Source organism: Seriola dumerili, unplaced genomic scaffold (genome assembly GCF_002260705.1).
Source record: "Seriola dumerili isolate Sdu_G_001 unplaced genomic scaffold, Sdu_1.0 BDQW01000073.1, whole genome shotgun sequence".
In the NCBI taxonomy this organism is placed as follows: Eukaryota; Metazoa; Chordata; class Actinopteri; order Carangiformes; family Carangidae; genus Seriola; species Seriola dumerili.
This window is the reverse complement of record NW_019174328.1, coordinates 3315300-3331248: the sequence shown is the minus strand read 5'-3', so window position 1 is coordinate 3331248 and position 15949 is coordinate 3315300. Positions and strand designations below refer to the sequence as shown.

Here is a 15949-nt window from a genome sequence, read left to right as displayed (position 1 = left end):
GTTCTTGGTAGGTTCATACAGTGGGTTTATAATTTTGTTATGTTTTCAGGTTGTCAATTCGTCTGACCCATTATCATTAACGCGATATCTCAGGAACGCCTTGAGGGAATTTTTTCAAATAAGATACAAACATGAACTTGGACTCAAGAATTAGCTGATTAGAATTTGAGGGTCAAAGAAGGTCACTCTGGCCTCACAAAACACATTTTTGGCCACACCTCAAGAATTCACATGCTAATTAAGCACAACTGGACTGTTTGGCGGAGGCATGCAACCACATTTTGTTGAAAACAGCTGCCTGCTGCAGTCAGAAATAGGGTTGGACCGTAACTCTGAACCAAAACAATAAAGTTGCTGTAAAATCAAAACAGTGAGTTGAAAGCAACTGTGTAGACACGAAAGGAACAAAAAATTGGTGATGACTGTCTGAGGGTTTTTTACTGAAACTAATAAATTTCATATTACACACACTTGCATGAGCAATTGTTAATATAAAAATATTGATTAATACAACTTTATATTATTTTCTGTGATCTCACTAAGAATTATTTTCCTCTCTTTCTGTTCTTACAGGGGGTTACAACATTAATGATGTTATGTTCTACTGGACCAGAGGAAATGAGTCTGTCAGTGGTTTAGACACTCTACAGCTGGCTCAGTACACAGTAGAGGACCACTACACCTCGGTCTCAGAGGCCATCTATGAAACTGGTAACGATAAGATTGAGAAACGATGAGAAACCACTCCGTAGTGTTATTCCCAGGGCTAGACTAATGTTTAAACAGCAGTGTAATATTGTTAAATGTTAGACTGCCCCTATGTGGGATTTCTCAAGCACACCACATGTTTTCTGTTATCTGCTATAAGTACATTGACTGACTTTGTCCTTCTTCTCAAAGGCCATTACCCCAAGCTGGTCTTCCACTTTGAGCTGAAGAGGAGCATTCTGTACTTCATACTGGAGACTTACGTCCCCTCAAGCCTGCTGGTGGTCCTCTCATGGGTTTCCTTTTGGATTTCCCTGTCCTCTGTTCCAGCACGTATTTGTATAGGTATGGAGCAAAACAACTTTTTCTTTTCCCCTGAAATGTCACGTACTGCTATATTGCACCAAACCTTATCAGTGTATTGTGTCTCTCTGTAGATGCTGTTTACTATTGTTGTAAGAGAAAGAATCCAACCTAATTCTCTTTTTCATCAGTCATCACTATTTGTTTACTATTACACAGATAAAAGACATGTTTGCTCTCCTCTGAACACAAATGTTGGTTTGGGTTTCATTTGAGAGGGCTGACAGTTGAAGAGAGAGTGTGTGACACTAGTGTTATCTTGTGGGAACATCCAAACATAGATGTTCTGTTGAATTAGATCTACCAATCCTCCAGGGGGACTGTTGGATATAAGTTCTCAAAACAAACAACTACACAACTACTTTTTTTTTTTTTTACCTTGACTGTGAGTGTATGTGCAACTTTAGCATCTCATTTATTTAATCCTGGAGTACCGTCATCACTATGAGGCTGACCAAACAAGAACTGTAGGCATATTTTTAACTTTGGAGAAAGGCAGTCGAGCTGCTTCCAGTCCAGTCTTCTTATCTAACACTTGGCAAGAAAGCAAATTGACATATTTCCTAAAAAAATTAGTACTAAAATTTTTTCTGAGGACATGTGATAAGCTACAGAGTTACAGATGTGGGTACAGAAGAATGACAACAGTTATCTGCTTGACCTCTACGAGGATGTAGTTTATGGGATTCTATGATGTCTTAAAGTTATGTCATATTTTTTTGAGTTGTGTACTTACATTATCCCAAATGTTTCCAGCAATTCTCAAAAATAGAGAAATATGTGATTTCAATCATGGTAACAGTACATTTCATTTGGTCGCCTGTCAATGACGTCATGTCCTCTGTGCGAATATGTTTGCATTGTGGTTGCCTGCCAGAAGCTCAAAATGTACTTTTATCCAGTTTTGTGCCACATTTTTTTTTTTTTTTTTTTACACCTTGCTAGTTTTCAACTATGTATTTTAACCAGATGAATGATTTTAGTCATCGGACGTCTGGATCTTAAGTTACGAGCGAAAAAAGCCAGGCAAATGAGATGTCTATGTGTCCGCCTCTGCGAATCACTGATTTTTAATGTGAAACCCCGTTATTCACTGTTTTCTACCGGTTTTAATCCCCTGGTCTGTTTGTTATGGAGAGGAGAACTCCTCTGTGGATAATTTGACTGCCAGTAAAAACCTCCTGAACGTCTGGTTAATAAGTTGTCAAACAGACAAAGGTAAGCAGTCTCAGCCCCCAGCCCCTCCGAGACGTCCTGTGTCTGCTGAAAAGCTTCAGTGAATCACTGATTTTTTTAAGTGAAACTGCTTTATTCGATTTTTATACCGGTTTTAATCCTCTGGTCCATTTATTATGGAGAGGAGGACTCCTCTGCAGATAATTTGGCTACCAGTGAAAACCTCCTGAATGTCTAGTTCATAAGTTATTAGAGAAAAAATCGAAACAAAAGTTAGCTGCAGTCTCAGCTCCCAAACCTTCCCTGACATCTCATGTCTACCTTATAGCATCAGTGAATCACTGACTGTTAATGTGAAACTGCTTTCAGTGTTTTTACCGGTTATAATCACCAGGTCTGTTTGATTTGGAGAGAATGAGACCTCTGTGGATAATTCAGCTCCTAGTTAAAACTTCCTGAACAACGGACACTGAAGGAATCCAAACCAGAAGAAGCTTAGGGCAATTGTGGTGAAGACAACTCCCATGATTACACACTATTTAACAACAACACCCAACACCGTCTTTTGTTTTTGTTTTTAGTGAGAGACCCCAAGTGACAGAAGTTACATACAGTGCATTTAAGTCAACAGTGACTGCTCACCAACAGTTCAAACTGGAGTTCTTAAGCCTTCTCTTACAAAGATTTGGGGGAGTTGTCCACAGGTTCAGTTGGTTATACAAGTATAGTTCACCAGTGTATCTGTGTGTATTCTATGCCAGGAGTAACCACAGTGCTGACCATGACCACTCTGATGATGGGGGCCCGCACATCACTGCCCAATGCCAACTGCTTCATCAAGGCCATTGATGTTTACTTGGGAATTTGCTTCAGCTTTATCTTTGGAGCGCTCATCGAGTACGCTGTGGCCCACTTCTGCACGCTCACATACACCGACTCACACATGATCATGGTGAGAGCCTCCTGACTATACTGTCTTGTTCATTGCTGAGGTCATTGCTGTTGTTGTGGTCACACTCATTGTCTTCATGATGGTGGTCGTTGTCATCTTCATCTCATGAACATCACTGTCATCATCAGCAGCATGTCATCATGAGTACGTTGAGGTAAGTTGAAGAGGTTTGTCAAGCTTTCAAATTTAGAAGCATCATGTTTTTGTTTCCCTTTAAAACTTGTTCGATCTATTGCCCTCACTCCCCTGCAGTACGGCCACCACATGCACGACTTTGACGATGAGATGAACGGCATCGTCACCACCATCTCCACTCATTCCAGAGCCAAAAGGCGCAAGGAGCCTGCTGCAACTCCTCCCCCAGCTCCTACCTCCACAGAACTCACTGTCAGCCCCTCCAGCCCTTCGGGCAGTGAGCCTAAGCCTGAGGCGTCGCCTCCGGAGCCTACCAACTGGTGCCTCACTGTCCTGGCCACCCTTCGCAAAGTGCTCCGCTCCATAAACTGCTGTCATGTGGAGAACCCCCACCACATAGACAACTACTCCAGAGTCACCTTCCCCCTGTCTTTTGTCATGGTTAACCTGCTCTACTGGACATATTATCTGTACTTCTAGCATATGCTCTAGTGCAATGTGTACCAGAGAGTGTGAGACAGAGAGTGTATGTAGACAAGAAGTGTACTTTACTGTATGTGTTATTTAGATGTGTTGAGATGAGTGTGTTTAATTTCTACATTTGGATTCATGACCAAAGTAGCATACTATTATGGGATTGTTTTTGGGAAGAAATAATGCTCATGACTACAGCTCCATTTTTTATAATAACATGTATAAGTCATTGCTTCAGATTTTATATATCTGGCTTCATTACAAACAGTGGGCATACCTGGCATTGACTGGCAAGATTTGGTAAATTCTGATTCACCTTGAGATGAAAAAGACCTTTGCTTACAAAGAAGAAAAATCATCTTTCTTGTGATAGTATCATTGTGCAGGTTGTTAATGTCTGACACAGAGAACATGGAGGTGTAATTCAAGGTTTTATGACAGAATTTGCTAGCACTGTCGAGCGAGGGTAAATGCCTGTTGTGATAGATTGATCATTGATGCTTTACAACTTTATTTTCCATTTCTGCCTGCAGAAACAACATTTAAAGTGAAAAATAACAGATTGCAGAAGAAGTGTGAAAAAGAGAAACTAGGGAGGTCGAAAAATAACTCAACAAGAGAGTGTATTAATAACCATAAACCAGTCTCCCAAGGACGATCATTTCTCCTCACTGTTGAAATCTCCCTTTCTTCTCTGTCCTTCTGTGAGTTATTTTTAATTCAGAGAGAAATACTGTCTCTCTTTGCCTGGATTTATTTTTTTCATTGACACTATAAATGTAGTGGCCTTTGATACCCTCAGTCATACTCTGGAAATCTAGCCACCATGAACAGTCTTATGGCACTTGTCATCACACAAATCTGCTCTGCTGTTCCCTAAGGCAGGGAACTTGCCCACCTAACTAATGGAACTACACAGTGTTCAACATGCTATAAATACATAATGCATCATGTTAATAAATAGAGCTATTTATCACAGAGTGCCTTAGTTAGCATCATCCTGGTTTCCTGAACAAAAAGGGGCATTACATTATATCAGCTTTTGGATTAATGCAGAAAATAAGCTCTGTGACAAAGTTTATGATACTTAAATGTTTTGTTCAGCATAATAATCTTGACAAATGAACAAAACTTCTATTATTTTTGAAGCCTAAATACAATTTCAGAGGTAAAAACCAAATTTTAGGCTATAAACGAACTACACCACGGTCACGTGACTTAAACATCACTACCACTTAACTTCTAACCTGTAGTTTGATTTAACTCTTACCTTCTCTAAAAAAGACTTTGTTATTAATAGTTTGCAAAAGCATGAGTAGCAACACAATGAGCCTGTAAAGGTGGACTGGTGAGTAGATCGGTTTTCGTGTACAGCATGATGACATTTAATGTCCATGACAACCTATGTAGTCTCATTTAGCTACTTGTTAGCAACCACCCTTAATTAACAAATGTAAAAGCTTAAAGATATCAGTCATGAGATATTCACTTACATATTTGATGTCAAAGAAGAACACATGAAAATGTACTGAGTTTGCATTAACCACAAACCTTATTTCAGCCATCTAACCAAAATCCCATTCAAAACCCGATAGACTTCAGGATGAGGGAACCAGAAGTGCTAAAATAATAATTAATTCAAAATGCTACATTTTCAGTGTAATAAGTAATAACTAACTTTCTTTCTCTCTATTTAGTTCAACAAGGCTACATTAAGATAGCCAGCTAACACTACAAATTGTGAGCTTGGATTATGTACTTGGGATTATGAAGCGCCAGTATTAGCAACAGCAGCTAATTGGCTAAGTAGAAGGTGCCTCAGCAGGTTTGTGATTTTAAATATCCCTAAGAGAGAGACACAGACTTTTGCATCTGACTGGCTGAACTGTGAGGGGGTGGTGATTGGTGAAAACAACACTGTCATTAAAGAATTACATTATGAAATAAAAAGTATTATTGAACACTTTGTGGTTCCATACAAACTGGGTAGGTACAATAGATGTGAAGATATAGCAGAGCAACACCTGAGCAGTCATGTAGGCTACCATATTATAGTGAAATAGAGAATATGTAGTACTTCTTTTATTTATGGGCTGCAGGTAGTGTTTCTCACTGTCCTTTTGTAACAAAAGTAGTAGGCAGAATTAGATGTGTTAGATATTGTAGAAAGAATGAATATAAATGAAATAGCCAAACTATTTCAACAGGATGTCAACAAACGGTAAAATGCCTGGATGTGCTCCAGTTGAGATATCACTCCCTTTCTCAGTTTTTTAAGATATTGTCATTTTCTGCTTTGTGAGTGTCAAGTGTTCAAGTTCAGGTGATTCAGTATGTTTGCTACCAGTAACGTGAACCAAAGAACCACTGATTCCTATTGATTTCACCCATCCTCTTGGTTTGCCCTCAGTTCTTCTAGTTGGATATTCTAATTGCATTTTCAAATGTTAATATCATATCGTTATTCATAGGAGAACTCTGAAATAGCATGCAGTCAATAAGCAGATGAACATGACAATTCATATTTCAGATGGAGAACAGGATTCAGTTGAACAAAGAGATGCATGTTTATTGCTGTATTGAATATTGCTGTGACATACTTTCACTCAATTTAAATGGAAGCTGGATTTAACAGTCCCTTTAGCCATAATGCAATTCACAGAAGTTCCATTTTAAAGAAACTACCTTTCAATGCGTATTGAACATAATGCAAGGCTAAATCGTTAATATCTATTTGTGCTTCATTGCCTTTTAAACTGTTTATGTTCATATTTTACTGCACTGCTTCTCATGTTTTTATCTATTTTTAAATATGCCATCAACTATCAGACTTTTTGACTGCTCTCTTTGCTTGCCAATTATAGAAAAGTAGGATTTACTTTAGTTTCTGTTCTTCCTGCATGATTATCAAGTGCTTTTGTTTCTTCAGCTTTGTTTGATTTTGTTTTGGTTTAACATGATGGAGAAGAATCATCATATACCGCTCAGCTGAGGCTATTGAAAGGATTAAATTAAACATTTTGATTGCTTTGATCCCCTTTGATTTGGGGTCAGTGCAGGATGTTCAAACTTCTGTTCTCATTTTCAGTTATTTGAACTTAATTCTCTGAAAGGATGAGTGATCAGTGACAGTGTATTTGCCACTGACTGAGCTGCGCCTGCTCAGTGGATGTCAGTGAGCAGTGACCCATTGAAAAGGTCAGTGTGATAAAACACAGACTGTCAGGTTTTATACAATATAGCACCACGGTTGTAGTTTTGATAGTTATCTCCTCAGTATATAGTTCAAGAAATGAATGCCATTATGGAGCCAAAGAACTACAAGAGAAACCACTAAAGCTTTCTGTCAGTGTGGATGCAAATAGAACATTTTTTCCACCCGGTGGTAAAGTTGATCCATACACAAGTCTGGACAGTATCAATTGTCCTATGGCTCCATGGTCACAACTACATTATCAGGGCTGGTTTGCTCTGAATGGACAGTATTTTGGATGGCTATGAATACCCAAGGAAGGTGCGAACATTACCGAAAGAAAGTTACAAAACAGAACATTAGGGGCAACATTGCCAGGACATATTTGAAGCAACTTTTCAGCAACTTTTTGGGCAACAGAAAATAGGGGAAGATGGCTACTACATTGGACTGCCCTTTCTTTTCTTGTTGTGAGACGTGTAAAATAATGCCTCAAGGTGACGTTGGCTACCAACCTCACAGTTCCTTGGACATCTTCATGTGATATGTATTTATATACTGTAATACCATGTTAATATAGGTATCAGTTTGCTTAACCTGTTGTAAATAAATATTAACACTATGCATGTTTATTTGGTGTATGAATATGAATGATAGCAATAAAAAGAGGTTTAAAGTGTCACGTTCACTTATTGGGGATGTAACATTAGTTTCTTAAAATCACATCATAATTCAAGAAAGCAACTTGAACATGTGGTGTCCAAAATTTAAATTAGGGGTACAGCAGATTAGAGCAGTTTCCCGCAGACATGCAAATGTGTGTGTTAGTGTGTTGCAGATGTTCGGGCAGCAGTGTCCCAGTGGGAGTGGAGTAGAATGTGAGTTTTAATTCCCTGCAGCACCATTAACTCTGAGTGAGCAGAATATGGAGTGAGGAGATGATCAGAGATCATCATAAAGTACACACACACACACACACACACACACACACACACACACACACACAAGTATGTATTGTGGTTGTGTAATATGCATTCCTTCAAAGATGTACTAGACCACTTTGCTCTCTGGTGGTTCCAAGTGGGAAAAAAAAAGTAGTTGAATTTTTAAGTGACTTCATTACCAACAAGTATGAATATGAACTACATTTCTTCTTATTGAGATGGTGAAAAACAAACAAATTTTGCAGATGTTTGTGTTTTTGATCTGATTGACATACGGTGTTGATAATGAATGCAGTGTGTTGATATACAGGCTATGTCCACTGCATTCATTAGGCTGTGCTGTACGTGCCACCACAACAATCCATTACAGAAATATAAATGAATAATTCAGTCTTTCATGGACAACAAATGCATACAGTATGTTTTAACATTCCTATCTCTACCTACAGAATATAATTATCAGTGTTGGAGGGTAGCTAGTCACATTTAATTGGATTATAAATTAAATTAGTGTTACTAATCAAAATGGTGGTGATTACAAAGGGGTTACATCCAAATATATCATTATTTTCGGTAAAAAGCTTTCATGTACAATATAACATTCATTGTGTTGCTTTGCATCTTTCGGCTGAGCAAGAACCTTCTTTTGGCATATCTACAGATAACCTTCATAGATATAGATTGTAGATGTAGATACAGGTGTGAGACCTAAGATCATTTACTAACTTAATTCAGCATTGTGTTTTCAGAAAATATTAACTTGTACAAGTTATTAGGTTGCACAATTTCTACAGTGTATCTACAGACGAATTAATGGTACTGAAAAGTAATCAAATGCAATGAAGTATATTACTCTGATGACGTAATTAAAACAGTTGCATTACTTCTTACATTTTTAACAGGGTAATTAGTAATCTGTAACCTATTCTATTTCAAAAGAAAACTTCCCAACACTGATAATAAATACATTATATAATAAATACATAAATAAGGACTTATGAGACAAAATTACACTTATTCCATTAAGTGCCACAGTAGTGTAGGATTAAACAGCAGCAAATAGTTGTTACACACATATTTAAATATGTGAAGACATAAGCTAAACAAATGTCAACATTATAAGTAATGCAGTGCATATGTATAGTGTGAGTGCATTTGCCTCTCTGGATCAACAATACCCTTCATTGTGTAATTTTGTGTTTTAAAAAGGTAGAATTCAGCAAGAGTTTCGCAAAAGCTTAACTTATCTGAGCCGAAGAAATCATGAAATACTGTAACTGCTTCTGACTCAAATGGTCTGCAGCATTAAAAATGTCATTTTTCTCAACTTCAGTGTCAAACCATTGTCAAGAGTATAAAATAGATATCTTCAAAGCTAACATTCTTACACTGGCATACAAGAGTCTGAGAGAGTGACTGACTGAACGCCATGGCTGCAAAGGGATTCACAGTAACCCAGACATTTTTTCTTACAGTCATAGTGTATGTGTATCATGGCTGAATCTATGGCTGGATGGCAAATATTAGTTACATCAGTAAACTGATAAGATGAGTCATATTGCAGAGCCTGTTACTCTCCCTGCTGGACATTAAGTCTGAATCTGGTTTGAAGGAGCATGGAGGGGAAAGTTATCTCCGCATCAAAACAGATCAGGAGTATATCAGTGTGAGTGAGGCCAATACTCCATTTGTCACACTGGGAAAGTCGCACTGGAACGTGAAATAATGTGTGCAATCATTTTTCCTCACAGTCCATGGAATATCAATAGTGGTGTAATCAAATGGACAGTAGCAGGAGGTAGAGGCTGCGGGTAATTACAATCTAGCCTAGCAGACAAATGTCTAAAGTCATTGAGATTATTGTCACAGAATTGATGAGACCTTTCCAAAGCACGCAAAGAATTGATTTTGGTGCAAGTGTGTGTGTGTTTGTGGATATGGATAATGGATTCTGGAAAGAGTTCTATATAGCCATCCATAATAACACCTTTGTGTTTTGTCCTGAGGCCTGCCATACTGTCCACTTGTTTCATTTGTGTCTCTGCACATCAAGCCTGTCACATTTTAAAAGCTCCACATGACTGCTTTTAGTATAACAGAGTAAAAAGGTGTGACATGTCCATAGCTGGCTAATTCTGTAAACGGTCACACTGCTAATTTAAATCAGTAAACCATTTAACCTTGTAATACTGTAACATGTTCACAGCCGGCACGGCATCAACACGTGCTGCTCTGTGTCACCACAAGATGGCAGTATGGAATCACATTTCACCATCAAATCCACTGCAGTGCACAGGAGCTGCACTGTGCAATGAAGCATAATGAGATTCACTCACATGTTGATGCACTGAGGAAGTATCAGCTGGTATCACAATCTATTGACAATCCTCCTTTAATGTTTTCCAGTGGATTATGTGTGTGAAATGTGTGTGCGTGTGTGTGTGTGTGTGTGTTTCTTCTTTAGCTGATGTTTAATTTCAGTGTTTCTGTCCTTAGGAAGCTTCAGCTTACATACATGCGGAAAAATGAAGCTGATAAAAAATGAGGTCGAATGAACGAACAGTTTCAGAGAATAATAAGATGAAAATGTTGTACCAGCATTATTAAGAAACTTACTGAATTGATGAGACTAATATATTGATTGGTTGATTGACTGATTTTGCTCTTATTTTTCTGATATTATACCAAAATATATACTACTTCCTAATAAATTAAATAATAATAATTAATATTATTATTATAAAATAATTCATCGTGCATGTACAGTCAGTGAGCCCTTTATTAGGAACACCTGTGCACCTGCTTCTTCAAGCATTTATCTAATCAGCCAATCGTGTGGCAGCAGTCCTGCAGATACAGGTCAGGAGCTTTAGTTAATGTTCAAACATTAGAATGGGGAAAAAAATGTGATGTCAGTGACTTTGACTGTGGCGTGATTGTTGATGCCAGATGATCTGGTATGAGTATGTCTGAAAATGCAGATCTCATGGGATTTTCAAACACAAACAGTCTAGTTTATAGTATTTATTCAGAATGGAGGCAAAAACTCAAAACATCCCGTGAGCAGCAGCTCTGTGGACAAAAACATCAGAAGAGAATAACCAGACTGGTTGGAGCTGACAGAAAGGCTACAGTAACTCAGACAACCACTCTTTACAACTGTGGTGAGCAGAAAAGCTGCAGAGTGAACAGCACGTCCAACCTTGAGGTGGATGAGCTAGAGCACCAGGAGACCATGTCAGGTTCCACTCCTGTCAGCCAAGAACAGGAATCTGAGGCTGCAGTGGACACAGACTCACCAACACTGGACAGTTGAAGACTGGAAAAAACATAGCCTGGTCTGATGAATCTGGATTTCTGCTGAGCCAGCAGACAATCAGAGATTGGAGTTTGAGTTTCAGGGATTGGTCAGAGTTTGTAGTCAACAGCATGGCTGGTGGTGATGGTGTAATGGTGTAATGGTGTGGGGAATGTTGGCATGGCAGTTTGGGTCCCTTAATACCAGTCGATCGTTGTTTGAGTGCCACAGCCTATCTGAGTATTGTTGCTGACCATGTGCATCCCTTCATGGACACAATTTACTTCTAATGGCTACTCTATGGCTTCTATATATTCTAATGGCTACTTCCAGCAGGATGATGCACTATGTCACAAAGCAAAAGTTGTCTTAAACTCTTTTCATGAACATGACAGTGAGTTCAGTGAACCCCAGTGGCCTCTCCAGTCAGCAGGTCTGAATCCAGTAGAACACCTTGGGAATGTGGTAGAACAAGAGGGCAGCGGCATGAATGTGCAGTTGACAAATCTGCAGACATGATGTGATGACATCACATCAACAAGGAGCAGAATCTCAAGAAGAAATGTTTCCAACTTCTTGTGGAAGGACTGAGAACTGAAGGTGTTTGAGAGCAAAGGGAGGCCCTGCCCAGTATTAGTATGGTGTTCCTAATAAAGTGCTCAGTTAATGTATATAGCTCAAACTCCATATATGTCAAAATGTTGAGTACTACACACAGATTGACTGTACCCAAGCTAGTTAGATGACATGTACAGTTTCTTAGCTATTATAAATTACTGTTATATAATAAATTCAAGTCTATGGAGGCTCAGTCATTCCCATTACACTTACTAACTGGCACCTGTCTACAGCACAAGTTCCATTCAAATTCCAAAACCTTTAGTGTTGCACACTGAGCCAATGTGTATAAGCTAATTATGATGGCACATACAGTTAATGAGTTATTTGGAGTTAGTTAATACATTCAAATCTGTGGAGGCCCACTGAATCCAATTCTATTTATAACTGTGCAGCCGTATAGGCCTACAGTGTAAACTCCATTCAAATTCCAAAATGCTCACTGATGCACACTGATCTAATGTAAATTAGCTCATTATGATGACTTATACAGTTTTTTATTTGCTGCAACGTATTAAAGTCTATTGCAAGAACCTATTTCCACTCTATAACTCAGCCAATGTATCAAAGTCAGGTTTCCATGTTATCATATCTAACGTAAAAAAAAAAATACATTTCAGCATCCGTGTTCACTGAAATCACTTTCATTCATCAAGGCCTCTTCAGAATTTTATCTGACACTATTAAAAACAATTAAATAAGTTTTAATTCCTTATTTTAAAAAGTCATACAATCAATTATTTCAAATTGTGGCTCAAATACTGTGACAGTTTAAGACCAAGTGTGACAAAGAAGCTGAATAAGACTGACAGGCATAGAGTAGAGGAAAAGTCAGAGTGATCAGCATCAGAGAAATGTATCAATAAAGTTAAACTATTTACATACAGACTAAGAAACAGGAGAAAACTGTAAAGAATTCAAGAACAGAACTGCACCAGACCGAGTACCTGCAAACTGCTCTCAGCTACAGCACTTCAGTAAAATAATATTACCCATTTCTTATGGCCCATTCCATGTCAGTCAGATTTCCTTGTAATTTGCAAATATGGACCACTGGGACCATTACCCTGCAAATTGAATTTCAATCAAACCTTTTAGGCACTGGCCCGTTAACCCACTACATTTAACACAGTACCCAGTTTTCATGACAGTTTCTAGCACTATGGAAAGTGTTCTCCAAACTGGCAACTGAGGCCCTCCATAGGCTGCTTGAGGGGCTCTCAAGGGGTCCCTACAAAGTTATAGAAATTATACATTATATCATTTGAGTTTAGGTTTATTATGCATGTAAATGTCCCAGTTTGGTTGGAATTGCCAAAAACAAATTTGAGAAGCCTGTTTTCCAGTCATCTGCTATAGAGTACCATCTGCTACTGCTACTTTTATCTACCCCCAACTAAACTCACAGCAACTCTATCATCTGTCATTTTCTCTATTAAACCAAATTAATATATTTTTTCCTTTTTTTACATATTTAACTAGCCGCTCTTCTTTTACACTATACTTTTGTTTTACTGTCCTATATTATTCTACAAGGGATTTATTTCACACCTGTTATGACATGCGTCTAATTTAATCATCACCTTATATTTTACGCCTTCCCTTTCATGTCCAGTAGTCACAGTGAACAAGGAACATAACAGGGTGATTTAACCTCTTAAATATCTACTTAGTGGCATACTTTGAAGACACATCTTTGAATGCCACCCTAATGTGTAGAGTGTAGTGTCTCTTAAAATTAAAAGTGACACTGAATGAGCAGACTTTTTCTTTCCCTGTAGGATGATATTGTTAGCCCGACATCTCTAATTGCTGTTGAAAGTGAAGTAGCATACATTAGTTGCAGAGATGCATATGCTTCATACAGGTGCTTCAGGGGAAATTAATTATGGCTTTAAGACGTATCATTTGGATCCTAAAAGGTAAAGTAAGGTCATCCCACCTTCTTTGTTCTAAATTAATATCACAGTGAGTGCAGAGTAGCTAGACCAGTGGTTCTCAAACTGTGCCAATCACATAGCTATAGTAACATGTAATGATGTGCCTTGTGACGAAAACATACACATATATATATATATATATATATATATATATACACACACACAGCAAAAAGGGGCTAAGCCTATTTCTTCCTCATTGCCCCTTTTACACTGCTCACAAAACATCCACTAACATGTGGCTTTTTACATCAATGTGAAACTTTACAATCAGCATTCACCTCCGAGTAAAATGACAAATGACTCGCCTCCAGTGATGTAAATATGAGATCTGGGTGAACGCGCTAATTTTCGCCCATTTTCCGTGCTGTGGTGTCTTTCAGAGCATGAACCCTGTTAACACACCTGTGTTAACAGGGTTTCTGGTTTAACGGGGTTAAACCAGAAACACCGCAGCTAGCTACAGCTTGAACTGACAGTGAGCTGTGCTCAATAACTAAAAACACACAATCACGACCAACACTTACAGGCGCACCAGCCCAGGGAGGAGTCACAACAGATCCAAAAAGCTCACTATTTTCATCTTGGTTGCCAACCATTTTAAAGCTTGATAACTGCTTAAACCTTTGTCAATATTGACATGCTACATATCCTTAGTTCAGACAGATTCTCCACAATGCAAGTGTTCAGCTCATTTTAAAGAAACCATGAGTACAAAAGAACACACATACACATTCAGCAGCATGGTAAACCAGCAAGATGGCAAAAGATGGCGTCTCCCTACCTCTGAAGCACTGTGAAGTCTGTCTTTTCCTTGATTATTTATCTTCCTTTAGTCAGTAAGGTTCCGCCGATCAAAAGAATCAAAAGGGTTTTTCATATGAGTATTCCAAGATGCGAATATTGTCACGTTAGGTCCACCGCACCTGTAACTTTGCCATTCATGGTGTGACTGCTGACTGACTGACTAAATTGGCTTTTCTGCTAGCTTAAACCATGTGAGAGCACTTGTGACTTGAGCGAGCTTCTTCTTCTTCTTCAGCTTCTTGTTCCTCAACTTCTTCTTCTTCTGGTTTGATTGGCAGTCGGCAACCAGCTTGTAGGTGCATTACCACCACCTACTGGACTGAAGTGTGCTAAATTAGATTGGCAAGAAAGAAAATAAATAAATAAATAAATAATAACAATAAAAAATAACAACGCTGTGTTTTTGAGATACTTCATTGGATGAGAGTATATTCTTCCTAGCGAATCTCCAAGGAGGTTCCCAACAATGACAGTTAGCTTAGCCTTCTTTAAAGCTGATCTCAGCCTTCCTTTCCTCCTCGTAACCTCTACATTCTGTAGTTCAGCACATGCTGAACAGATTCTGGATGACCACTGTGTGCACATCTACCAGCTGCCCTATCCTGAGATGAGTAATGACTGCCTCTTCCTTTCGGTTCCTGCCCAGCCTCCTGCCCAGCCTCCCAAACCCATGTTTCTGGATGTTATAGAGATGTCCATCATTTATGTCCCTGTATTCTTGCCATACTTTTTGCATATGACTCTTGATAATTGTTTTACCTTCAGATTTACTTAACAGGAACCCAAACAAAGCAAACCATCAGGCCTTACTGTGCAGTCTGTATGTTAAATGGTGAATTTCAAATAGAAGATCCTGCCTGCATGATTTCACAGAGTTAATGCTTGTGAGTGCTGCCCAACTATCAGATTCAATTAATGCATTATTTTTGTTGTTTACTTCTAATCATTCCAAAGTTATCAGAGAGTTGAGCAAGCGGCAACCTCTGGGGCTGAAAAATGAAGCCAACGTGGAAGTGCTATAAACTGCAGTTCTTCGAATGGCTGCTCAAGACTGGCTCCAAAAGTGAGTCAATATAGACTCTCATGTTAAAATGCCCAACTTTACAGCAGAAATAAATATGTTTACAGCCTGGTACAAAAAACAGTTTTGGTCTCTATAGCTAATTTCCTCTTTCATGACAAAAACACATTCATTTAAATCTTATTGTTCTGCATAATTGAGGGCTTGCCACTTTGAGTGACAGGTGCGTGGACGTCTGCTTTCCACAAACCAACATGCACTGAAATCTCGGCTCTATATGCGCCCCACCTCTTTGCCCATTTATGGATTAGCTGGGAGTCAGA

At 38.6% G+C, this 15949-nt stretch overlaps 1 protein-coding gene across 1 annotated transcript in view; it reads left to right on the top strand.

Moving 5' to 3' along the window:
- Positions 1-7665, top strand: part of LOC111220677 (gamma-aminobutyric acid receptor subunit pi-like) — a 46142-nt gene extending 38477 nt beyond the window's left edge. Inside the window, exons 7-10 of the mRNA XM_022743850.1 lie at positions 574-711; positions 901-1053; positions 3009-3199; positions 3452-7665. Coding sequence (XP_022599571.1) covers positions 574-711; positions 901-1053; positions 3009-3199; positions 3452-3814 — 845 coding nt within the window. The 3' untranslated portion in view covers positions 3815-7665. The remainder of the gene's footprint in view (positions 1-573; positions 712-900; positions 1054-3008; positions 3200-3451) is intronic.
- Positions 7666-15949: the final 8284 nt, after the last annotated feature.